The sequence below is a fragment of the Cervus canadensis genome, chromosome 3 (genome assembly GCF_019320065.1).
Source record: "Cervus canadensis isolate Bull #8, Minnesota chromosome 3, ASM1932006v1, whole genome shotgun sequence".
Classification (NCBI taxonomy): Eukaryota; Metazoa; Chordata; class Mammalia; order Artiodactyla; family Cervidae; genus Cervus; species Cervus canadensis.
The window spans coordinates 21,325,989-21,353,480 of NC_057388.1; the positions used below are offsets into that span (position 1 = coordinate 21,325,989).

The window sequence follows — 27,492 nt, forward strand, 5'->3', positions numbered from 1 at the left end:
AGGATTGCTGGTATGGCATATGGTATATGGTATAAGGCATATGGTATATGGTATACGGCATATGGTATATGGTATATGGCATATGGCATATGGTATATGGTATATGGTATACGGTAGTTTTATTCATAGATTTTGGAGGAATTTCCATACTCTTCTCCATAGTGGCTGTATCAATTTGCATTCCCATCAACAGTACAAGAAGGCTCCCTTTTCTCCATACCCTTTACAGGATTTATTGTTTGTAGATTTTTGATGATGGTCATTCTGACCCGTGTGAGGGGATACCTCTCTGTAGCTTGGATTTGCATCTCTCTAATAATAGTAATTAAACAGTGATATCTTAAGGATCAGAGAATGTCAGTAAGAGGAGGAAGAAAGAAGCAGTAAGGACATTCAGCCCAGCTGATCAAATTACAAAGCACTGGGAAATGGTTGCCTAAATATCAGAAGGCAGTTTATATTGTTCTTTCTTAGGATTTTCCTGTCTTTATTTTTAAGTGGTGAGACTTACAAAAGGAGATAAAACTCAGTTCTAAGAGTCTAACTTTCTATCTATATGATGGCAAAATTGTGTAACATCAAGAATGCACAGGTTCTGAATAAAAAGGGGTGTTTTCTCTGGTGTCTCAGACTGTAAAAAATCTGCCTGTAGTGTGTAAGACCCGGGTTTGATCCTTGGGTTGGGAAGATCCCCTAGAGAAGAAAATGGCTATCTACTCCAGTGTTCATCCCTGGATAATTCCATGGGTAGAAGGGCCTCGTGGTCTACAGTCCCTGGGGTTGCAAAGAGTCGGATGCTACTCAGCGACTAACACTTTTTTTATCTTTAAGTATTTGTTTACACATACTTGTATATCTGATGTATATTTGAGAATTACAGGATTTAAAAAAAAAATTTAAGTCATACATTTAAAATTCACTATTTAGCAGTAAGAATAGGATACCTGTCATGAAAGTGAATTTGTTGAGGATATCCTCTATATTCAGCACTGAATCAAGATTTAGGGTGATTAGGGTGATCCAAAGCTGTATATTGGATCTGGAGCTGGATAGGACTGTGATCGAGCAGTGTAGACAATGTTAGCATGCAGACATGACCGTTCTAGACAGCATTTCGGTCTTCTTTTGGTGTGGAATAAAAGTTTAGAAGGTATTCAGAAAAAGTAAACATGTAGTGTCAAGGAGAATCTCAAGGGAAATATGGAACTTAACTTGGTTCTTGAAGTGTAGTTAGAATTTGAGGTGGGTGCATTCAGGACAATCAGAGTGAGCAAGGGTCTTCCCTGGTGGTCCAGCGGTTAAAACCCACCAATGCAGGGGACACGGGTTCAATCCCTGGTTCAGGAAGGTCCCACGTGCCACAGGGCAACTAAGCACATGTGCCATAACTACTTAAGTCCACTCATCCTAGAGCCTGTGCTCTGCAACAAGAAAAGCCACGGCAGTGAGAAGCCCGAACACGGCAACTAGAGAGTAGCCTTCACTTGCTGCAACTAGAGAAAGCCCACTTGTGGCAATCAAGACCCAAAACACAGAAAATTAGATAAATAAAAATTTTAACAATACTAAAAAATAAAATAAAGCAAAGTGAGTTAAACAACATGGGTGAAGCATGGCTTTCCCTGGGAACTCTCCATAGACATGCTCAACTTAAAGCAGGGCCTGGGCATGAAGGGGAATGTTACATACATCAGGTGCTTAGGCTTGGGCCTCATATTTGGGGAAATGAAAACCAGGTTGAGGTAGGAAGAGGTGAGGGCTGCATTTATTTTCACAGAACTATTATGGGTTGCCAAAGGTGGCATATGATAACAAAACAGTATTTTCAGAAGTTGATTCTGGAGGTGGTTTGCAGCCTGTGTTATAGGAAAAGTACCTTCTGTTAGGGAGGTAAGCCAAGATTTCTGACTCTAATCTAGTTAAGAGGTGCTAAGAGCTTGCACTTGGGCTGTGAATGGTGAAGACAAAAACCAAATCTGAGAGAGATATTTTAAGGAGGAAACTTAGAGGCTCAGTGATAGGTTGAATATATGAGATAGAGGTGAAAGACAAGGATAAGAGATTGACTTCCAGCTCTATTTCCAATCATTGCAAGCATGATGTTACTATGTTTCATAGAAGAGAGTTTGTGAATATAAATAAATCAGCTTAGTCTAGGCTTTGGTGAGATTCAGGACCACATGTTTCTGGATGCTTTTAGAACATGCAGGTGTTATTCTTAGACTGGGAAATTAGAGATCCTTCCAGAAGGGAGAGAGGTGGTTTGAGTAACATTCATGGAGTGCCCTCTGTGAGCCAGAGGTTGGGTTTTGTGCCCCCATATGGCAATTTACCTGGCTTCCCAGCTGGTACTACTGGTAAAGAATCTGCCTGCCAATGCAAGATACACAAGGCATGTGGGCTCAATCCCTGGATTGAGAAGACTCCCCTGGAAGCGGACATGGCAACCCACTCTAGTATTTTGCCTGAAGAATTCCATGGACAGAAGAGTGTGGTGGGCTATAGTCCATGGGGTCGCGAAGAGTCAGACACAACTGAGCACGCACACACACATGCACACACACATGACATTTTACCCAGCCTTCACTGTGAAAGTAATTGCCGATCACTAAGCACGACCATGGGCTTCCCAGGTGGGGTTAGAAGTAAAAAACATGCCTGCCAATGCAGGAGACTTTAGAGACTCAGGTTTGATGCCTGGGTCGGGAATATCCCCTGGGGAAGGAAATGGCAACCCACTCCGGTATTGTTGCCGGAAGAATCCCATGGACAAAGGATCCTTGTGGGCTACCATCCATGGGGTCGCAAAGAGTCAGGCACAACTGAATTGACTTAGCACACACGCAAGCATTATTATGTATGAGGTTCTGCACTAAACATACTTACACAGATTTTTAAAAATTCGCTTAATTTTTAGAAAAATCTTACAAGATAGGTATCATGATATCCATTTTGACAATTAGGAAACTGGCCAAAGCTTGTATATACTTTGCCCAAGATTATACAACTACTGCCCTAGTTGTTGAACAGAGACACTTATAGAAATATGGTCAGTCTAACTTAAGACTAAATTAAGACTCAAGCAATTGCCAAAAGTCCCATGTTTAAAGGAAGTGATAGCATTTGTAAAACCACTGAAATGAAACCAGGTTTCATTCTCTTTGTTTCTCTCTACAACCTATTCCATACAGACTCCATTCAGATAGGCCTTCCTAATACTCAGCTTTGACGGTACATATCCCATCCCTTTCACACCTTCTGCTAGCTCTTTACTACATTTATAGCACTTTCTGAGAAGCATAAAGACATAAGAAAGTAGATTCAGTTTGTTTAAAGGCAATCAGGGGACTTCCCTGGTGGTCCAGTGGCCAAGACTCTATGTTCTCAATGCAGGAAGCCCCTGGTCCAACCCCTGGTCAGAGAACTAGATCACACGTGCTGCAACTAAAGAACCCATGTGTCACAACTAAGAGCCAGTGCAGTGAAATACATAAATAATTTTTTTTTAAATAAAGGCAATCAGGAGTGTGTCAGTCAAGACCAGATCAACTTTAGGCTGAAATCTTCGTACAATAGTTCAAAAACAAAGTATAACTCATACTAAATATAGAAATGGTCTGAGGCAGATATCTTCTATTTAACCTAGGCAGAAAATCAATAAACTAATAAATATGTTCTTATGGTTGCTTAACATTAAAAATCCAAAAGAGTACAGAGGCTGAAGCTACTTATAAGAAGGTGTTATATATATATATATATATATATTTGTGTTTTTTTCTTTCTTCTGGAAACATGAGAAGTTTTAAAAAATTTTTTTGAGTTTTGTTTCATGAACCAAACACTCACAGAAACCCTGGAGATCATGGTTTATAGCAAATAAAGCTGAAGTTAGCCAGAAGCCTCCAGTCTTGGGAGAGTTCAGTAAGCTAAGAAGCACCCTGAGAGGCCCCATTTCTCTCTGACTCCACATTAAGCCTTTCAGGGCTCCCTGTTAGCCCTTGCCCTGAGTAGAAGGTGGGATTTGAAGACATTTATAGCTTATATTGTGCTTTGTTGACAAAAGAATCACCTCCAGGTACACCTTGACCTTAAGAGTAAGATGTTAGGGGCATGTTGTCTGAACTGAATTGGACCTGAAATCCTCAGATTATAAAAGCAGAGTTTATTCAGACACAGCGTCTTCTTTCCTCTAAAAGGAAAGGCCTAATTTCTTATAAGACTAGGACCACGATCAAGACAAAAAATAAGTGTATAACTGGAGATTGACAGGGCTAGAAATGTAAATTTTCAGTGTCAAAACCACTAAAACAAAAGAAAGAAAACAAGAAAAGCAAAATGGAATATAAAACAAGAAAAAGCATTTCAAGATGCCTTGATTATCAATAAGACACTATTAGCAATGGTAACTCTGAGGAGAGTAATTCCCATAGAATGAAAAAGGCAGAAGATATTAAATCGGGGAAAGAGAAGAGGAGCCAAATAAAGAAACTTAAAATCTCTAAAAGCTTTTGTATCAAGAAAAGAGGCAGTGTGTAATTTTATACTGTTCAAATTTTAAATACATAATTAAAAAAAAATACTGCAATGTTCACTGCAGCACTATCTACAATAGCCAGGACATGGAAGCAACCTAAATGTCTATCAACAGGGGAATGTGTAAAGAAGATGTGGTCCATGCATACAATGGAATAAAAAGGAATGAAACTGTGCCATTTGCCAAGATGTGGATGGACCTAGAGACTGTCATACAGACTAAAATAAGTCAGAAAGAGAGAACCAAATGTCATATATTAACATGAATACATGGAACCTAGAAAGTGGTACAGATGGACTTATTTGCAAAGTAGAAATAGAGACACAGACACAGAGAACAAATGTATGGATACCATAAAGGGAAGGGTAGGTGGGATGGATCAGGAGATAGGAATTGACATATATACACTATTATGCATAAAATAGGCAACTCATGATAACCAACTGCATAGAACAGGGGACTCTACTCAGCGCTGTGCTGACCTAAATGAAAAAGAAATCCAAAAAAGAGGGACTATACGCATACATGGAGCTGATTCACTTTGCTGTACAGTGGAAACTACTAACACAACATTGTAACGCAACTATACTCCAATAAAAAAAAGAAATTAAAAATGGGAAAGAAAATAACACATTTGAAACGTATGAAGGATGGAAAATAACTTGAAATAAAAAGGAGAAACAAATTCTGATATTCTCCAACTTCAGTTGAAGGTAAAATAAAGATATATCTAACAAAAGATGTACTCCATGGGGAAAATAAGAGGAATAGAGTTATTTAAGATCTGAAACAAAATTTTTTACAGATGCTTAGAAAAGAAAACTAATATTTTAATGAGCACAAGGTTTTTAAGAAATAAAATAGTTATGGTCTTCTTAAAACTGAGAAATCAACATGTTTAAGTAATTCACATGTATAGTTTAAATCATTGTTAGACATTTTATTATAATACCCAATCACTTCAAAAAATAAAACTGTCTTTCATAATTGAGGAAATTTCAAATGTAAATATAATTTAACTGAGTAATAGCTGAAAATGATTGAAGAAAATGTGTTCATTTAAAAAAAAGTACTTAATTGTACTTTTGAAATACAAGTCACAGCTTATTTTTCTCATTATCCTGTGTGTATGTGTGCGTGTGTGTGTACTTAAGAAAACTTTTAAATGGTGTGTGTGTTGGGGAGGAGTGCTCAGGGACATTACACAGAAACTTATTTGCTTAACTGATACACTGCTCTCTACTGTTTAATTCCCACAATGCAAGAACAATTTGCCCTATAAATAAGATAACTCTTGGACACTAGGTGTAAAGAGAAAACAGTCAATCGGGGAAAAATTCAGCCCCATAAATGTTTTTGTACTAAATGGTAAAAAATGATTATTCTTAAAAACGTGCATTTTAATTAATTTCCAGAAACACAACATGAAATACTAGAGGTACCACCTAACAAATGTGTTTATCCCAGAAGTTATGTGAAGCAGCTTTTTCAATTATGCAAGCCAGGGAGAGTGCAAAGACTTCCCAGGAAAGACCAAGCGACCTCTTCTTCATTGTCAATGCCATTAATGGTTAGCATTTACATCCATACCTGTATCCCTCAATTTATGGCTTAACTAAAGGAGCAAGGCAACAACACACTGTAAAGAAGGGTTAAGTGAGTTCTTAGAATCATCAAGAACTAAAATATGGACATGCTTGCATCTCTATTTAGCCATGTGGTCATTAATGATTTGCTTAAATTTTCTTGGTCTTAATACCTTCACTATAAAATTAAGTCTTTGGATCACATTATTCATGGCTCTACCCTTTTTAAGCCTAATAGATCCCATGATTGAAATAAATATACAAAACTCTACCAAAATAGAGTTTCAAGGCAGAGGGCTAGCTGAGCTCTACCCAGTCAATATTCCAAGCTCACTGCCCACCCACAGCCACCGGCCTAGTTTGTTACCTTTCTGTAATTTCACAGAGCACAACTGGAAAGCATCATGATGATACTATCTCTAAGGTCAGCTCTAAAATTCTGGACCCTCTGAGGCCAAATTTGACTCTGACCTTTATCCCTTTGGGAGCCACACATGAGATGAGAGGCTCCTGTTATGCTATGCTAACTTGGACTTAGTCTAAAATTCAAGATGGCCTTCTAAGACTCATCAGAGAGCATGGGATACAGCGTCTTCATCAAGAGTGAACGGCAGAGACATATTCTCCGATGTTACTCACTGTGATCTGACACCAAACGCAATGCAGTCCTGTCAAGCCCTGGTAACATTTGACCGTTTTGTGGCATTTATCACACTTGGTTGGGCAGTTGCCTTCAACCCAGTAATGATGCATCACCTAGAACAGAACGAGAGCACTGCAGTGAGAAGAAGCATCCAGAAACAACACACTCCAAACGCCAGCAGGGCCATCACTCACATCAGTGTTCTTCTTGGACTTCACGTAAGTCTTGATACATGAAGGAGGCGCTCTGGCCACGCAGCGCTCATGGACTGTATACTTGCAAACTGAAAGAAAACATGTACGCAAATTTAGAGCTCATCCTGGCCCAGACTCCAATTTTACGGAGAAAGAATGACATTAACAGAACCTTGTTTCATAGCCTCTGCTCCCTAATCAATCCAATCAGCGACATCAAGAAAAAGTCCAAGTCTACTGTTTTTACCATGGAATACAAAAGGCCAATTAGTACAGGAAATATTATGCATGTGAAAAACCAAGACTCTTCTATCATGGCATAGCAGGAAATGCTTAATTAAATCAGGCCTTACTCAAATTTTTCACAATAATTCCCAGATGACAAAAATATTAAAGACAAATTGATGACTGCCAAATGGCTTGGTGTCATTTGTTAGAAGGAAAAGATCTATATTTTACAGAGTATAGGCATGAGAGCAGCTGGCAGGCATGGGAGTAAAAGCCCATGAGTTTATGCTGTTTTGTCTATTGATTTATCTAAATCTTAAATAGCTGGTTAGTCTATTTCCAGAGAATAGATTTCCTCATACATGCCAGGCCTTCAGTTAAACTTCATCCTTCATAGCCATCATGGCAATCTGTCTCCAAAAGGAAAAACCTTTGCTAGACAGCATATGGTGTGTGTGTGTGTGTGTGTGTGTGTGCACGTGTGTATATATGCATTTTGTGATATATGATTGCAAAAATTAATATACATATACAAATGTGTATATATACACATATACAAAGATATACATGTCTATGTATATATGTATTTTATGGTATGTAAATATATATATACATACATATATATACACACACACAAAATTAATATGTATATGCAAATGTGTATGGGTTTTCCTGGTGGCTCAGATGGTAAAGAATCCATCTGCAATGCGGGAGACCTGGGTTCAATCCCTAGGTTGGGAAGATTCCCTGGAGGAGGGCATGGCAACGCACTCCAGTATTCTTGGCTGAAGAATCCCCATGGACAGAGGAGCCTGGCAGGCTATAGTCCATGGAGTTTCAAAGAGTCAGACACGACTGAGCGACTAAGCACAAATATGAATATATTCACAAATACAAAGATATATATGGGGGTGTGGGTGTGTAAAATGCGACATAAAGCCAACACATACACGTTATGGGCATCTGTAAATCAGTGCATGGCTTGATTTTGAGTATAACTCGGGGTCTTATAAAGATATTCTTTAATAAAATACTGGTTTCTAATTAAGAGTAACAAATGCATAAATACAGGGAATAAAAATTAAGTAAAAAAGCAACCAGGTAACTCTCTCAATAAAACAAAAAGAAATTAACCACTGCATGGAATTAGAATGAAAAAATACTAACTTCATATAGTAAAACTCTTCCCCACATCTGTGAGTTCCTTTGGCAACAGTGAGGAAGAAAACAGTTCCTCTTCTCTTCCCTAGTGGCAATAATGTTGTATATTACGTTTGCTACACCTACCAGTTAAAATTTGTGAGTAAGATTCTCACTCTTACATGACACTGCCCACATTATTTGAGAATTACCATTTTGTTTCATAAGGTCCCATCAATAGAAAATACTCTGCAAAAGTTATTTTCCTTAAAAATAATAAAGCCTTGAAAACAAATTACTTCCTTTGTACATGGAGAATGTTCTGGGGTAACCAGCCTTTTAAATGTGGCCACCAGAAACAGCCCTCTGAAGTGGCATGAGGTAATTTTATGTTACTTTTTAAAAGTCCTTAAACACTTAAAAGTGGTCCTAAAATATGGTTTTTAATGTCAAATAAAACATCTGAAAAAAAAAAAATCTGAAAGTCTTCTCCCAAATATGCTACCAAAGAAGCCATTAGCTAAAATTAATATCTGAAAATTATGTATTATATGGAAGCCAGGTAAGAAATTAGATTTATTATAAATGCACAAAAATGGAATGTATCCAATAAACCTGACCGGTTCAGTAAACATACACTGCAGAAAAGAGTGTGGCTGGACAACGTGCTGGACTAAGACAAAGTCGCCCTTAGTGAGGAGAACTCAGATTCCCCCTGTTTTAGCAGAAGTATCACAGAATGCAAAAGTTCCTCAGGCATACATGCTGTTGGTTTAAAAATTCTTAAGTGCCTTTTGTAAATTGATGCAAGCACTATCTGAAAATTCTAGTGGGCAGTATTCTGTAGAATAACATAAATATTGTAAAGATAAGTGTGCTGAAATAAAAATAATGACCTCAATTCACGAACAGGTGAAACTTTGCATTCTAATACCCATTAACCATATATGAAGAACTCCATGATAGAATTAAAACTCATGTGTCTGAGGTACAAGATTAGTTTTTATTCCTTGTGATTTCTTAATCTGAGTGCAAACTGATCAAGTTATTATTTTTAAAAGACTGAAAGGAATACGCTCATTACAGGAAAACAATGTGAATAAAGCAGCTAACTTGGGAAAAAAAGGACAAATACGAATAAATGTAAGACATAAGTATGAGAGACCAGTGGATATTTTCCTAATACTGGCAGAAGTAATGAGAATCATGAATAAACTAAATTACAGTGGAAAGAAAAGGGCTTGTGAGTTGGAAAATGTCCTTCTTCCTTTCCCAAGGAGAGGGTTTTCCAAAATTGAAGAAAGTTAAAACTAGAATGACCTAAACCTTCAGAAACATACTACTGGGAGACATAAATCATAGGTACAGGAAGGGTCAGGTTAATTTCTTGACTCTGTCTACAAACACGACTGTGCCATGAAATCAACCTCTCCTCACCGGAGGTGATGGTGTCCGGGCAAGGCAAGCATACTCACAGGAACAGCAGAGACCCTGCTTTCCTACGCCGATCAGCATGTTCAGGCAAAGATTGCAGTAGGCAGGTTTGTTAAAGTGCTTGAGTCGCCACACATGCTGTCCATCATCCTTCACGTTCTGCACGGGACGTAAGAGAAACAGATTTCACTTAATGAAATAAACAGTGGAATAAGAAAATGCCAATAAAATTCAGAGCTGGACGGCAGCGTTTGAAGACAATCTGTTATTTCATCCCTGACTTTCTCCAAGATCGCCACAGAAGTCTAGAAAAACACATGTGCTCTAGTGGAATGAGATCCTGCTGACAAATCTCAGATGCTACAGCAACCCACACGTTCTCATCTAATGTCAACAGTTCAACAGGAGGTCCCGAAGCAGCGTCACAGTCGGCCCAACCGACCGTGCACTCCTGAGAACAGAGGCGTGTCCGCCTCACCTGGATATTTCACTTTTAGGACAATTCCATAAACAAATACGTGAATAAAGAAAGACAAAATATTCTTGAGTGGAAAATTCTGAGAGGTGAAAACCTAGACAGAATATATTAACACTTGAGCTTCCAGACCAAAGGATCAAACCTGGGTCTCCGGCACTGCAGGCAGATTCTTTACCGACTAAGCAACCAGGGTAGCTCCAAACCCTTGCTTAATAGTAGGAATATACAAATTTCATGATGGTGATTAGGCCTTATAAGGAAGCAGAGGAGTAGGATGGGATGAAAACATAAGACTTAAAAGTAAGTTACTGATGGTATTCTAAGGCTTCAGTTGGGGGATTCCTTACATGTCATAATTTACATGCATATATTTTTGTATGTCTCCAATAGTTAAATTTAAAAAAATAAGTATTTGTAAGGCTCTAATTAATTTTTTATTTACTTCTGTTTTGCAAAACATGAATGTTTATAAGAAAAGAAAAAAAATATATGAATGAACTTAATTTCATGGAAAAATGGCAACAATCTCTATCATTCTTTGCCACAATAAAATCTTGAGTTTAATTAATGCAAAATCTTGGCAAAACCGTAATTGTCACTTATTCTTCTGAAATTCTATATAATATCATAATAGCTATACTCAATCAGATACTTAATTACATCTGTATTGTCCAACACTGAAGTAAAACAAAATAAAAGGATGCTTACAAATCTCTTGAATTCCTTACAAGGAGGTCAAGATATTAAATGAAGATATTATATATTTATTACTTTTCTCACCATCATTTTCTGTATTAATATGTACTCCTTGTACATCATTCACCAAATTGTATCCAACTCAGATTAATTTTAGACATCATTTATTGGTATTCTATAGAAACCATGGTAGGTCTCAGTTCTTCAGGTCAGTCAAGTTGCCATATTTCTTAGAACACACAGATCTAATAATTTTTTGAGCACCTATTATGTGCTGAGTCACTAATACAAATTCTGTGGGAGTGAGATAATATAAACATGTCCCGGTCATCTTGTTTCTCTAAATAATAAAATATTAATAGTAATGCTTCCTAACCACTTTTTCCCATTCCTAGTCAAGACATAATCCACCAGATTTGAAGCATTCAATTAAATTCATAGAAACTAATTCTTACATTAGAACCAGAAATGTCAAATTTGCATCATAATATGAAACATTAACGAAAATGCTTCCTGGGTGATGGTTCTCCATGGGTCTCTTGATCATTTGCACATTTTGTAAGCAGAAGAACTGACGAAAATGCTTCCTGGGAGACAGTTCTCCATGGGTCTCTTGATCATCTGCACATTTTGTAAGCAGAAGAACTGTCCTCTTTCAACAACGTAGAGCCTTGCATTGTAGAGACATATCTCCCTCCAGAGCAGAGGGCAGGTTTACTTACAGTCTGATATGATGAAAATAATGCCTCTTACAGGCAAAGGTTAAGCAAGCTTGTTTATTGCACGTGATAATAGCTTCCCCAGTGGCTCGGACCGTAAAGAATCTGCCTGCAACACGGGAGACCGGGGTTTGATCCCTGGGTGGGGAAGATCCTTTAGAGAATGAAATGGCTACTCACTCCAGTATTCTTGCCTGGAGAATCCCGTGGTCAGAGGAAGCTGGCAGGCTCCAGTCCACGGGGTTGCAGAGTCGAACATGACTGAGTGGCTAACATTTTTGCCTTCACTTTAGTTACCCCAAGCCAGAGGGTTCTTGGCTCTGATGTCGTGTTACTTGGGCCTCTCTGCATCACCCCAAGAGACTCTGCAGGCCTGGAGAACTAGATCAGCTCTGAGACTCCTACTGCTTCTTTGCTGTGAGAGAACAATCTTGGTTTCTGACCCAGACACTCATGTCCTCTGCCAGCACCCACAGAACTGTGGCAAGTTCATTTGTTCACATACAAGTAGGTAACTCTCAGAACCTTCACAGTTCTTGATAATACTCAGCTTCCTTTTCCCGACAAAAGACTCACAAGGTCTCCACAAAAGCACTTCTGCAGAGGGTGTCATGGAGGGGACATCTCAAGACAATGGGGTTTCATTTCTTCCCCCAAAATTTAAGAAATAGATTTTGTAGTAATTTCTAAATCCAATTCTGGTTTGCTTGAGTCATAAAATTTCTAGTATCTTCATTATATGAATGGAATGCTTTACGCGAGTGTGTGGTTAGTCATGTCCGATTCCTTGTGACCCCCATGTAGCCTGCCAGGCTCCTCTCTCCTTGGCATTTCCCAGGCAACAATACTGGAGTGGGTTGCCATTTCCTTCTCCAGGGGTTCTTCCCAACCCAGGGACCGAACCTGTTACTCTTGCATCTCCTTCATTGGCAGGTAGATTCTTTACCGAGTCACCTGGGAAGCCCCGTTGGGAAAACTTTATATATTTGCTTAATTCTGATATAGTTTATAAACTATCTGTATTTAAAATTTTTCTATTCCTTCAAATAAGAATAAGGTAGCCTGATACTAAAAGATCAAGAGGATAATTTTTTTTAAATATATTGATAAATTTAGCATTAAGCATTATTGAATCAATGCTTAAAAATCATTTCTAAGTGAAAAAGTGAAAGGAAAATTTAATTCTCATATGTATTACTGTTCTCATAATCCCTGTCATTTTATTTTTAAATGAGTGTCCATTACATGTGAATAAGCCTCCTCCCGTTGAAGAGCACATATGGATAAGTTAGCTGGCATTTTCCTTATCAAAAAATAAACAAGTCTGAACGTGGGTGTTCTGTCAATCAGAACACTTAGCCATGTTACAGGCTGCCACTGATGTACAAATCCATTATCCAGACATAAAACGCTTTACCAAAAAACAAATTAAATAGCTTTATAGCTCTTAGCCGGATACATTGCCAAACTATGCAAAGGATGAAATATGTATGCGACTTCAAGAGAAGAAATTGAAACCAGGAGCCAACTGCTTCTCAGCAGTGCAAATTACACTCCAACGCTCTGTATTTTCGTGTCTTGTCTTGTTTGTCTTATTTAGATGGTAAACTTGGTGGGGGAGGCGGGGATGGGTCCCTGACTCTATTCCATCAGCGGGGACAGCATATGCCTATTAGTACTTCTATTGCAAATAAATATTTATTGTCATAGAAAGGAATTCATTTTTCTAAAAAAGCAATGAAGAGCAAATCTGGAAGGCTTGATTCCTGGCCTCTGATGAAAATGTGGATAAGCCATTTCACCTTTATTTTCCTCTCTAATAAAATGACAGTTACCACTTTCCTCGCCCAGACCATGGTGTGAGGTTTCATTATACAATACCTGTGAAGTCAGTTTAGCTCCTCAGAAGATTGGTGTTACATAAACAGCAAATATTATTACCATCATTGGCTTGAGTTGTGTAACATCCCAGCATTTCAGCTAAAAGATTTGAGAAGGATGTTTGTAGATTTAAAATGGTTTATTTCATAAAAATTGTGTTCTCCTATTTTTTTACATCATTAGACATTACTCTTAATAAAAATGTACTCCTGATATTTAGTAAGCACTGTATTTTATAATGAAGTAGTTCAGTTCTGTGCTGATGTCAGAGAAATGTTTAATGAAATCCAGGAAAATCCAGAGTGGCATCCGGGTCTTCCTCACCTTTTAACTCCTTTTGACATTTTAAGTCAAAAGGAAGTTTCAAAGAGAAGAATGTTCTTTGGAAAATATTGATACTATTTCTTTATCTAGTGATTTGTAAAGTTTTAGCTTTTTTCCCCTAAATACCCCCAGGATTGCACACAGTGCTCAAGTGAACTAGGGATGTTATAAATATCATTATTTTCTAAAGATGGAGAAGCAAATGGCAACCCACTCCAGTGTTCTTGCCTGGAGAATCCCATGGGCGGAGGGGCCTTGTGGGCTACAGTCTACGGGGTTGCAAAGAGTCGGACACGACTAAGCAACTAACACACATACACACGTACACACACACACACACATCTTCTAAAGATCTCATGGAGAAATTTCACTGATATCAAAGCCAGAATGCTCCCATCCCCCTGCCAGGCTCATTTCAACTGACCTCAATTAAAATACATAGAGAGCTAATGTTGCAAATGGATTCCAACTCAATCAACAATAAGCACCATTAAATTACCTTACTTTTCTGTTCAAGGTCTCCAAAAATTATAACAATACAAAAGAAACTGCTCTTTTAGACAAAAAGAAAATGTAGAAAGAAGTTTTAAAATTCTAAGCAGAGCTACAACCAACTGGCCTTCTCCAGATAGCACGTTCTGAAGTCAGGCTCAGACCCTGATAATCTTAGGTTTCAAATGCTGATTCAACAGACTGTAACATCACATGGTTATTTTCCTTGAATGACCCGATGTGGAATCTCAAGAATGGTTGCATTTATCCAGTTTCATAACTCCTTTCCTGATTGAGCAATGTATAAACAGCAGAGCAACAATGCAACCAAATTAAAAAAATAGAGTGTGAAACATTACTTTTCCAATACAGCTTAGAAGAATACATCATCTTCTGCTTTCCCTTCATAGTCACCAGGGGACAAATTTCATCAGAAATCCAACCAAACAATACTTTTACTTTATTGAACCAGGCACAAAAATATATATACCAAAACATTTCAAACAATGGCAAAGTTTAAACTGTAAACTGCCTATAGGGCTTAAAAACCAGGACTCTGAGCAAAAATAAAGAAATCAAAATAAATAACCATTCAAAAATCACACAGGCCAGATTTGGCACCAACAATGCCAAACTAAGAATTTAAGGTATTCTTATTTTAAGCCAGGCTTCTATTTAAATCTGTATTCCAGTTTTTACGATAGTGTGAATTTAGGAATTTTCTTTGAAAAATCTAACAATGATCCCAGATTAAAGATTTCAGGAACTGGAGCATCATTAATCGGGGCTTCCCAGGCACGAGTGGTAAAGAACCTGCCTGCCGATGCAGGAGACATAAGAGACGTGGATTCGATCCCTGGGTTGGGAAGATCCTCTACAGGAGGAAATGGTAACCCACTCCAGCATTCTTGCCTGGAGAATGCCATGGATAGAGGAGCCTGGCAGGCTACAGTACAAAGGTTCGCAAAGAGTCAGACACAACTGAGCAACTTAGGACACGCTCACAGCATCATTAATCATCTTGTTCATCTAGTACAACAAACGTTTGAACTGAAAGAATATTAGAAAAGGAAAGGGATATTCCTGACTAACTTCTTTTAACATGTCCAGAGAAGATGACCGTCTAGCACAAAATCACCTGGTTAGTTCATAACCAAGCCAGTTGTTGTTTAATCGCTAAATTTGTGTCCAACTCTTTGTGACCCCGTGAACTGTAGCCCACCAGGCTCCTCTGTCCACAGGATTTCCCAGGCAAGAATGCTGGAGGTGGGTTGCTATTTCCTTCTCCAAACCAAGTCAGGGTGAAGGCCAATTTGATAATGTTAACAGCCATTCTATCATCTCTTCACTGGTCCTTACTGGAATGATCTAATCTAATTTAAAAAAAAAAAAAAAAATCAGACTTCTCTTTCCAAAATGATTTAAAACCAGTTAAAATTCATTGTGTTTTATGACAGAATATATAATATGTAATTTGTGATATGGCATAATAACAATAGAATAAGTCAGGGGTCAGCAAACTATGGTCCTTGGGTCAAACACAGCCAACAAGCTGTTTTTGTAAATAAAGTTTTATAAGAACACAGCCCTACATTGACATGAATCAGCCATGGAGTAATTAGCCTCCAACTAATAAAAATAAATGGAAAAAAAGAAACCAAGAACACAGCCCTGCTCTCTCAATTAGTTGCTGCCTGTGGTTGCTTTTGCACTGCAGTGGCAGTCAGGCAGTTGCAAAAGAGACTTTATGACCCACAAAGTTTAATCTACTTGCTATCTCTCCTTTAAATGCCAAACTTTGTCATCATTCAGAGTTTATTGCTAGACACAGTTATTTTAAAATTTTTTATTCATTTAAAGTAAGATTTTTAAAAAAAATTCTTAATTGAGATGAGTGCTGAAGGAAGAATGACTCAGTCTCATACATAAATTTTTTATTGTAATCAAATGCCCCCCCAAAATGAGAGACTATACCATTTATACTCGGTCTCATGAAGTTTGAAGGACTTCTTTTAAGGGAAAGAAAATGATTCTTACCCTCTAGCATTTGATAAAGAACAAGGTTCTGATAAACTACGATTCTGATTTTGGCACCAAAATAGGTACAATGTAAAACAGCATAGTTTTAAATATCTTGTTGGTGGAGAAAACTGAACTACAGTAAAATCACAACTGCTCTGCCTAACATTACAAGTGAGGACTGCTTTCCCAGGACAATATTCTATCTGTGTAATTGGGGGAGGACACCGTGGTCATTTTCAAATACACTGTGGTATTTAACATGCACTATCAATTAGCATCTGCTCCCTGGGCTCATAATTGACAATAGACAAGAATATATAGGACAACGTAATAGGACGGGCCTTATATTTAAGTGGCTGAATTCGACCTAAAACTTTTAGACTTCTAATCTGATAAGTCAAAGTAGGGGGTGAGGAATGGGGGAAATGGCTCCTTGAATTAAATTCTCTACAGGTAATCATCTAGCACATTAATCGCCTACAGAAAAGGAAATAAATCTCAATTACTAAAAAGAAAAGGCCTCATCACTCAGTTATCATTGTGTCATTCCTGGTTTGTAAAATACTTACCATGTCTGGGAATTAAAAAGCTCTTTTTAACAAATAGATGCTCTGATTTGTGAATATAGTTAATGGCTTATCCATTTTATAAAAGACAATTTTAAAAACATCAGCTTTTTTTTTTTTTTTTTAAGAAGTGAAGAAAACACTCAGAATTGCTCTTCACAGGGAAAACATCCAATCTCATAGTCCATCTACAAATGTTAAACAATGTAGCCCTGCCATCTAGTGGCCATCACTGGGAACGCAGCTCAGGTTTCTCTGAACCCTGAATTAATTTCTCCCATTAAGCACCACTCCCCAAAATCTTTTAATGAAACACATACACTATAAATCTAAGAATATCAATATAAAGTAAATTATGTAACATTAGCCTGATGGAAATTAATGGCAAAGAACTTTCATTCCGCTGAATTAAAGTTGCTGCTAGAAACTGGAAGGAAAGAAAGAGAAGTCGCTCAGTCGTGTCTGACTCTTTGCGACCCCATGGACTACGAGGCTCCTCTGTCCATGGGGTTTCCCAGGCAAGAATACTGGAGTGGCTTGCCACTTCCTTCTCCAAGGGATCTTCCCGACCCAGGTATCAAACCTTGGTCTCCTACATTGCAGCAGACTCTTTACCCTCTAAGCCACCAGGGAAGCCCTCTAGAATCAGGGGTATGCCATATTTGTTTAAAATATTTCTAGTTAACATTCACACAGATTTGTGGACTATATTTACCCAGGCAATGTTCATAATTTCACAAATATCTGTACTTATTAGTAAAGCTGTAAAAAAATTTGTAAGCAATGTCTTCCAAAGAAAAATATTATTTCAAATTTTTTCTGGGATATTAAAAATATAGATGTTTCCAATTCTGCAGTTTCCTGTCAAACCTGCTACTATCAAATAATTTACTTGCTCATTCCTAAATCTTCTCTCATACTAGAATTTCCATAAATGTTTAAAATAAAAACATTTTAGTTTTAAAAATAAAAAAATTCCATTCTTGGGAACCACTATCATTGGAACATATTGAATAGTCATTTGCCAACTAATTTTCAGTACAGAACATATACCAAACCTTCTGAAGTTAAGATTTTGTCAGTTTATTTTCTGTTTTCACCCAATATTCTGATTTACATATGCTTTTGTCAGAAGGTATATTATATAATGAAACAAATATTTTTGATGCAGAGATACATAGTAAGTTATTACAACAAGATACTAGGTTATGTATAGTATAAGAACATCAGACACAAGAATTATTGCTTCATTAATTCTCAAAATGTGGAACTATGTGTCTATTAAAAGGCCTATATTATCTTTGTTTTAATAAGTTATTTACCTTAAGATTAATTTCCTATTTATCATCTATTAGTAATTCTACTTTTCCCTCCTCTGACCATTTCTAAAATCCCATGGGCCCCATAAGATTAACCTGAATGTAAAAGAATTTGAAGATCCAGATGAAACAGACAAATTCCACCGTCTCAAAGCCCATTTATACATTCCCAAAATAATATGTAAATCTGTACAACATACTTTTACACACTATCACACATTTTACACAGACTGCAAGAGCTCTTGAGAACTGACTTAAAAATTGGGTATCTTAAGTTAACTATAGGAGAGTCTTGAATTTGAAAAACTGTTATTGCTGGTAGCAAGAAGTATGAAAGGGGCTTCCCTGGCGGTTCAGTGGATAACAATCCGTCTTGCAATGCCGGGGATACCAGTTCAATTCCTGGTCCAGGAAGTCCCCAGCACTGCAGGGCAATTAAGCTCAGCTGCCACAACCTCAGAAGCTGCTCTAGAGAATGGAAGCTGCAACAAGAGAAACCACTGCAGTGAGGAGCCCAGGCACTGCAACTGGAGAGGAGCCCTCTCTGCAACTAGAGAATTCCACACACAGCAACACAGACTCAGGGCAGCCAGATCCATAAATACTTCAAAAAGTATGAAAAGTCTAGGGGTCAGCAGAGAAGCAATGAACACTATGATCTTGCATCTCAGAACTCTAACTATTCTATGTGCCATGTTGCTTTCCATAAGTAATGCTCTTTGAATCTAATTAACATGATACTCTCTGAATGTGATAGTTAATTCTTGTTTATTAAAGCTAAGTATAAAAATCTAGTATTGAATTTTTAAATTAACTATTACCGAAATTCAACCAAACTGGGGTAGTAAGCTCTAGATTCAAAGTCACTATGATATCACATTCTGATCTTAGGTTGGTATATTATTCCCCAAACCACCAGTTTTAATTACCACTGGAGGCAGTGACATGAGAAAATGTTAACAGGATTAGAAGGAAAAACTTTGACAGACTACTGCTATGTAAGGAAAAACAAAGATGCTTGCTCCTTGGAAGAAAAGCTATGACAAACCTAGACAGCATATTAAAATGCAGACACATCACTTTGCCAACAAAGGTCTGTATAGTCAAAGCTACTGTTTTTCCAGTAGTCATGTACAGATGTGAGAAGGCTGTCGAAGAATTGATGCTTTCTAATTGTGGTGCTGGAGAAGACTCCAAGAGTCCCTTGGACAGCAAGGAGATCAAACCAGTCCATCCTAAAGGAAACCAACCCTGAATATTCATTGGAAGGACTGATGCTGAAGTTGAAGCTCCAACACTTTGGCCACCTGATGCAAAGAGCCGACTCACTGGAAAACACCCTGATGCTAGGAAAGATTGAGGACAGGAGGAGAAGAAGGCGGCAGAGAATCAGATGGCTAGATGGCATCACTGCATCAATGGACTTGAATTTGAGCAAACTCTGGGAGATAGTGAAGGACAGGGGAACCTGGTGTGCTGCAGTCCATGGGGTCGCAAAGAGTCGGACACGACTGAACAACAATACATATGGAGAACTGTGGAGGGTTAGCCACTCAGTCGTGTCCAACTCTTTGCGACCCCATGGATTGTAGCCTACCAGGCTCCTCTGTCCATGGGATTCTTCAGACAAGAATACTGAAGTGGATTGCCATTTCCTTCAACAGAGAATCTTCCTGATCCAAGGATCAAACCCGGGTCTACTGCATTGCAGGCAGATTCTTTAACATCTGAGCCACCAGAGAAGCCCAAGTCCAAAACATACATACACTTACATGTATATATAGTCAACCACCTCGATCATACCTGGCTCCCCCACTTATGGGTTTGTTTATCAATAAACTAGATCATCTTCATGAGGAGAGGAAGTAGAGAAATTGATGGCGTGTGGTAAGAACCATAGCATGCAGTCATACTGGGGTGTTTCTTCCATTAGATAAAATGAGGTCAATAATTTTTAAACTAGATTGCACTTTAAATAGTGGGGGAAAGAGAGTAATCATGTATTAAGTAATAAGGTAATACCTAAAATGAACTAATATATTCATGGCAAGTATTACTCTACAAGGAGCTACTGTTAAATCGCACAGTGTCATACATATTAGAAGGATCAGGCACTCAATAAACACTTAATTGTAGAAAATAGATGAATTTATAATCAAAATGTATAAAAGAGAACTCCACTGACCTACCACCAGGTTACACCTCTATGTAAATACTTACATTTTCTAAGCCCAGGAGCACAAGGAGTGGAATTGTTGTCATGCCTCCTTGAATCCATTCCTCCAGAGAGACTGTTCCATCATGATCATAGTCAATTTCTTCCATCATTTCATGGAGGATCTGGAATAGAGGAGATGAGGAAAAATTTGAAAATGAATCAGTACAATAAGTTTCATGTGACACAACCAAGTATTACAATGAATTGATTATAATAAACTGTGTGTGTGAGTGTGTGTAAGTTGCTTCAGGAGTGTCCGACCCTTTGCGACCCTATGGACTATATAGCCCTCCAGGCTCCTCTGTCCACGGGATTCTCCAGGCAACAAGACTGGAGTGGGTAGCGATCGAACCCGGGTCTCCTGCCTTGCAGGCAGATTCTTTACCATCTGAGCCACCAGGAAAGCCCAATAAACTGTGACCAGCAGCGAACTGCTCCCCAGGTGGTGTTAGTGGTAAAGAACCCAGCTGCCAGTGCAGGAGACACGGGTTCAATCCTGGGTGAGGAAGATCCCCTGGAGAAGGAAATGCCAACCCACTCCAGTATTCTTGCCTGGAACATTCCATGGACAGAGAAGCCTGGCAGGTTAAAAGTCCAGAGGGTCGCAAAGAGTTGGACATGACTCAGTATGCACACCCACATATGCACGGGCTCACACTTTACACACAAAACAGCAGTTAATTGGAAAGTTGGAATAACTATCTAGATAACTTGGTACAATGTCAGTCCTGTCATTGAGAATAATAGTAGTTTTGCTATGATTGCTAGAACATGACTACTTACACTGATCAACTTTAGACATAATTGCTTAACTTTTTAATATTTTGTCACATGAATGGCAGCACTCAAACAAAAAGGTATCTTTAATTTATGGATGAAAGTGATCTTTAATTGCTGTCTCTAGATTATTTTTTTTAATTCAAATATATGCCAGATAATGACTGAACAAATTAACTTCATGGCAAAGAGCTGAAATAATTCTTTGCTAAGTGGTATGGGGCAGGGGAATTAAGTCGCTTCTAATTGCCTATCAGAACTTAATAGAGCCAAGAAGTTAAACAATCAGACCATTCGGATTAGATTTCTTTTCTAAAGATGACTTGCATACAGTATCCCATTCTCCACAGTATGTGTAATACATTTACCTCTTGGCTGCATAGTTCTAATATGTGTTGTTAACTCCAAGGGTTGGTGTGAGAGTTAGATGTGCTAATACAGTATAAGTATCTTTGAAGAGTCTCTAGCACACATAGTAAGTTTAATATAGGTGTTGTTAGTGTTATATTGCATGTTCAGTGGGTCAGTCATGTCTGACCTTGTGGCCCCCATGGACTGTTGCCCACCAGGCTCTTCTGCCCACCAGGCTCTTCTGCCCATGGGATTCTCCAGGTAAGAATACTAGAGCAGGTTGCCCTGTTTTTCTCCAGGGAATCTTCCCGACCCAGGGATCAAATCTGCATCTCTTGTGTCTCCTGCATTGGCAGGCAGGTTCTTTACCCTCGTGCCGCCTGGGAAGCCCCATGTTACATTAGCAGAAATTATATTTGAGTCCCAAACATATTACCCTCGGCTGCTGGAAAGGCGTGGTACCTCCTATCTAATAGCACCAAAGAGGAAAGTGTGGAAGAATCCAGTGAATAAAGTACCTCACCACCTCTATCTAACATGGAAGTTTTAATCCATTCAAAAAATAAATAAATAAACAAAACACAGAGCACATTAGAAGAAAAATTTGAAAAGGTGCAATAAATGGAATACTTGATATGTTTGTTGATAGCAGGATCATTTGCCTCAACATCGTTGAACTTGGTTGATTGGTGTTTTTCCTCAAGAACTATTTTAAAATCAGATTATTTTCCTCCATATAAACAAACGCATCTACAGGTATTGGAAACAGTCTTGTTGGGGAAAAATGAGGCTGTAATAGTTTCATTACTCTCAAAATGAAGGACAAGGGAATTCACTTAAAATTGGGCATAAGGATTAAAAGGCCCTCTTGAAGGCACTCTCATGAACTAAAAGAAATGAACAAATAGGAAGAGAACTAAAACACAGAGCATTTGTTTCAGAGAACTGATCCATTCATTTTGTATTTAGTAAATCTAATGGGAGAGCCTGGGTTAGTTTTTAAGAACTCTGTTCAAGGATATCTCATCTCCCTGCTAACTGCCATCAACATCAGATGTATCCTTCTCATTATTTATCATGCCAACTTAAGAGTCAAACAATGTGTATAAAAGTACACACACGCTTGAAATGGGGAGAGCTGCTGAATCGTCAGGCAGAATGAGGCAGTTACTATGACAGCAACTACAGACACAGGCAAGGCTTTTATCTTGACACTCTATACTGCCCACAGAAAGGACAGACTTATCAGGATATGCCACAAATGACTGATACTGCTATTTAGCTTATTAATCGCATTTTCCAGTATGTATTTGTTCTAATTAGACCACCCAGCCACCACTATCCCTTCCACAGAGCATCCAGATTCCCATTTTCTCAAACCCCACCACCACCGAATACTTTTGTTGTGATGTAGTGGTGCTTCCGTCTGCTTTGAAAGCTGACTAAAAAAAGGTTCTCTTCCCTTTATTACTCCAGTGAGCACAAGAAGCTTCATTAATAGATAAACTATATTCACAGGTATTAAGTATGATGGAGAAAGCTGTTTTACATAAACACAACCAACAAAGGCAGCAGAACTTACAAGAAATCCTTTGATTTCAGTGAAAACTGTATCACAGTGAATCAAGAGATATTCTTCAAATTAAATACATGCTACCATCTACTTTATTATTCCATATGCAAACTGAAATTTTGTTAATGATATCTGCCACTCATTATGTGTATAGCATATGTATTTCCACATTCAAAAAGGAGAAAAAAAAAAGGAAAAAGAAAAACCAGCTGAGTTAAAACTTGGAAAATCCTAATCCCAGTAAGAATGGTGCTGGCCCCGTACACAACATTGCACTGATTTGGTTGTACTTTAAGTGCATTAGTTTGCAATGCAAAGAAAATGTGATTTGAGCTCTCCTATCACATTATCATGCCATTACCATGGTGCTGACTGCATAAATGGGAATTTATGTGGTTAAATGGGCTCTTTGAATTCATATAAAATGTAAACCATTTAAATTAAATTGATTTGTATTTACTTAATTAATGTACAATTTGCTAAATTGAGTTGGTTTCAAAGAGAAACTAAAATCAATAACATTCATTAACTCTCCCCCAAATATTACCTGTGACCAAAGTAAAAATTTCAAACCACATATGTTTTAATACACATTTGAATAATATTGGTAACTTGGATATAAATCTCTGGAAAACAAGAGGTTTTTATGCTCTTATAGGCACTGTTCGATACTGTTTCTTTAAACAATTTGATTAATGTTTCCTAGCTTGATCTTTAACTAGCTAGAGAGTTTGGGGCAAGTCACTAACATTTTGGGGTCTCCCTGCAATCCTGAGCATGTAACTGGAGGAAACTACGATTCAGAAAGATACATACACCCCAATATTTATTGTAGCACTTTTTACAACAGCCAAGACATGGAAGCAGCCTAAATGTCCACTGATGGAAAAGTGGATAAATAAGACCTGTTACATATACACAATGGATTATTACTCAGCAATAAAAAATAATGAAATAACGCCATTTGCAGCAACAAGGATGGACCTAAATTTTACTATGTAAAGCAAGGCAAGCCAGACAAAGACAAATACCATATGATGCCACTTATATGTGGAATCTAAAATACAATGCAAATGAACTTACCAGTGAAACAGAAACAGACTCACAGCCATAGAGAACAGACTTGTGGTTGCCAAGAAGGAGGTGGATAGGAAGGATGGATGGGGAGCTTGGGGTTACCAAATGCAAACTGTTATATATAGGATGGATAAACTGCAAGGTCTTACTGCATAGCACAGGGAACTATACTCAATCCTGTGATAAACCATAATGGAAAGAATATGGAAAAGAATATATATATATATATATATATATATATATATATATATATATATATATATATTATATATATATATATAACTGAATCATTTTACCATACAGTAGAAAATAACACAACATTGTAAATCAACTATACTTCAATAAAATAAATTAAAAAAAAAAAAAAACCTTTGGGGGTCTCAATTTCCTCATGTGTAAAATAAGTAAAATAGTAGTATCTACCTCTTGGGGTTGTGAGCCTTAAACAACACAGATGGAAAGATAACAGTGTACTGTGCACAGACAACCATCATCTTCATAATCACCTTCATCCTCTTTCAGATTGACTACTCCAGCTATTTCCATATAAGGAAAAACATGGAGATCATAAAATACGCATCTATTTTGACTTTTTTATGGCATGGTATGACCTTGGTAGTGTCATTGACAGCTTGTTTACTTACATTTATTTAAGACCATCATTCGAATTAATTTCCATGAGAAAGAAAAGCAAGATATTACTGCTAAGAACTTCAGAAAACCACAAACATTATTTTATACGCAGAATCCACTTTGACTACTGAGTATAAATAGTAACTTAAGACTAATGCAAAGATAAAATCAAATGCCAGTTACATACTAGGATGGCAAAAAAGATGAAAGAGGCAAGTGCCTTCTAGAAAGTAGCCAAGAGTTAAATCATCCCTATACCTACTGGATTCAGTTCAGTGACATCCCATTCGAGGTACTCGGCCACGTGCATCATCTGACTGATGATATTTTCTAGTTCCTGGAGGAGGGGAGGGGAGGGAGAGAGAGAGAATGAATAGGCCTTAGTAAGTTCTTCAACTTTGACTTAGAGGAACTGATTTGTTCAACATGTAGCTCAAACACTAAAAGAGTGCAATGATTACTTTTATATAAAAACTAAACATATGCATGCATGCTCAGTCATGTCCAACTCTTTGAGACTCCACGAACTACTGTCCTCCAGGCTCCTCTGTCCACAGGATTTCCCAGGCAAGAATACTAGAGTGGGCTGCCATTTCCTCCTCGAGTGTATCTTCCCAACCCAGGAATCTAACCAGCATTTCCTGTGTCTCCTGCATTGGCAGCAGGATTCTTCACCATTGTGTCAACTGTGAAGTCAACTATACTAAATATCTGCTTTTTCTGAACTTTGTCTAGAAAGCTTCACCAGGAGAGGGCACAACTATACAAAGAAAGATTTCCTTCTAGCAGAAGATTTTTAGGAAAAGTTTTGTTTGGAAAGCAGTATCTGATGAAAGTAGGAGCACACATAATTTCACAAGCGGTCACTTTTTAAAATTTATTTATCCTTTAACTGAAGGTTAATTGCTTTACAGAATTTTGTTGTTTTCTGTAAAACTTTGATAAGAATCAGTCACAGGTACACCCATGTTCCCCCCGTTCCAAACCTCCCTCCAAGTATCCTTACTCCACGGCTTGAGAACAGGTGTGGAAGGGTGGGGGGAAGTGTTTGAGGGTAACTCTGAGGTTTATTTTTATTCTGATATAATGAGAATGTACATTGACTATTTTAGCCATTTATTGGTATAATTTGCTCTGCTAGCGGTGTGTTCTGGTCAAGGTTTGGAGGTGAAGGCATGTAGAATTTATTTTATGAAGAGACAGAATTTTAGTTTGAATTTTCACATTCTTCTGCTCAATGTCAGCTTTGTGAAGAACTGCTGGTTAATATAGATGCCTTGGCTAAATAACTTAAAAAATATTTTCATACCAATTTATTTAATGTTTTAATTCTTCTGTATCTTTAGAACAGACTAAATGTACTTTGTGAATGTCAAAAATTTTAATAGTCAGTAAATGATATAATTAGAAGTAGTGTTTTATAGTATGATAATTTAAAGTATAAGAAGTATAAAAGAAGAAAGCTTGAAAGCATATTAATAAAATATATCCTACTCAAATCTCTAATCTAATATAGATGGTTAATATAAAATGAAGAAGTAAATATGATTAAAGAGGTTCTCTTGATAGAAGAATTTGTGGATCCCTCTGAGAAACTGAAAAATATAACTCTAATCAGAAAAGTATTATTTTTATAACATAGGTTGTCTCAGAAACAATGCAAATACAAATGTGTTTATTTATTACAGATAAGAAAAAATTGTAAACACATCTGGCCAGGATCAAGGGTAGTATCAGGACTTCACTGTAGCTCAGAGGGTAAAGAATCTGCTTGCAACACAGGAGACCCGGGTTCAGTCCCTGGGTTTGGAAGATCCCCTGGAGAAGGGAATGGCAACCCACTCCAGTATTCTAGCCTGGAGAATCCCATGGACAGAGGACCTGGCAGGCTACAGTGGGTTGGGTGGCAAAGAGTCGGACACGACTGAGCAATTAACACTACTACTTTGGAATTAGAGGCAAGAATTTGTGTGTGTGTGTGTGTAACTAATCTTCCAGGTGCTTTATCTTTGTGTACATACACCTTCCTACTTCTGCCAATCCCCTCACTGGGCTTTCCTGGTGGCTCAGTGGTAAAGAATCCGCCTGCCAATGAAAGAGATGCAGGAGACAGGTTCCATCCCTGGGTTGGGAAGATCCCCTGGAGAAGGGAATGGCAACCCACTCCAGTATTCTTGCCTGGGAAATCCCATGCTCAGAGGAGCCTGGTGGGCTACACTCCTTGAGGCTGCAAAAGAAGTGGACATGATTTAGTGACTAAACAACAATGATTTGGGACCACTGAAGTCTCTGCATATGTTTTGAGAAATTGAAACTATTTGGGGTGCGCTATTGTATGGGCATGTGATATCAGATAAGTCATTTAACCTCTCAAAGATTCAGTTCCTTCAACAGTAAAAATGGATATGCTAATAGTACCTGTTCATAGAGTTGCTACAAAGATTAAATACATTGTATAAAATACATTGATCTTATCTGACACAAGTAATCAATAAACATTAACTAGTATTATTAGACACACTGGTCATTTCTCAAAGTATTAATTTTCTTCTGCTGTATCTCCAATATATGAACAGCTAAGCCTTTAAATTTCTAAGAAAATGACAT

General features: G+C 37.8%; 1 protein-coding gene across 4 annotated transcripts in view; it reads right to left on the minus strand.

The window, feature by feature from the left end:
* The window catches only part of DGKB (diacylglycerol kinase beta), an 808,737-nt gene that overhangs the window by 561,511 nt on the left and 219,734 nt on the right, over positions 1-27,492 (minus strand). For all 4 annotated transcript variants that reach the window (XM_043462754.1, XM_043462753.1, XM_043462752.1 and 1 more), the window contains 5 exons: positions 25,148-25,222; positions 20,477-20,596; positions 9,801-9,918; positions 6,958-7,046; positions 6,760-6,876 (listed from right to left, as the gene is read on the minus strand). In XM_043462754.1, the coding sequence (XP_043318689.1) occupies positions 6,760-6,876; positions 6,958-7,046; positions 9,801-9,918; positions 20,477-20,596; positions 25,148-25,222 (519 nt within the window). The remainder of the gene's footprint in view (positions 1-6,759; positions 6,877-6,957; positions 7,047-9,800; positions 9,919-20,476; positions 20,597-25,147; positions 25,223-27,492) is intronic.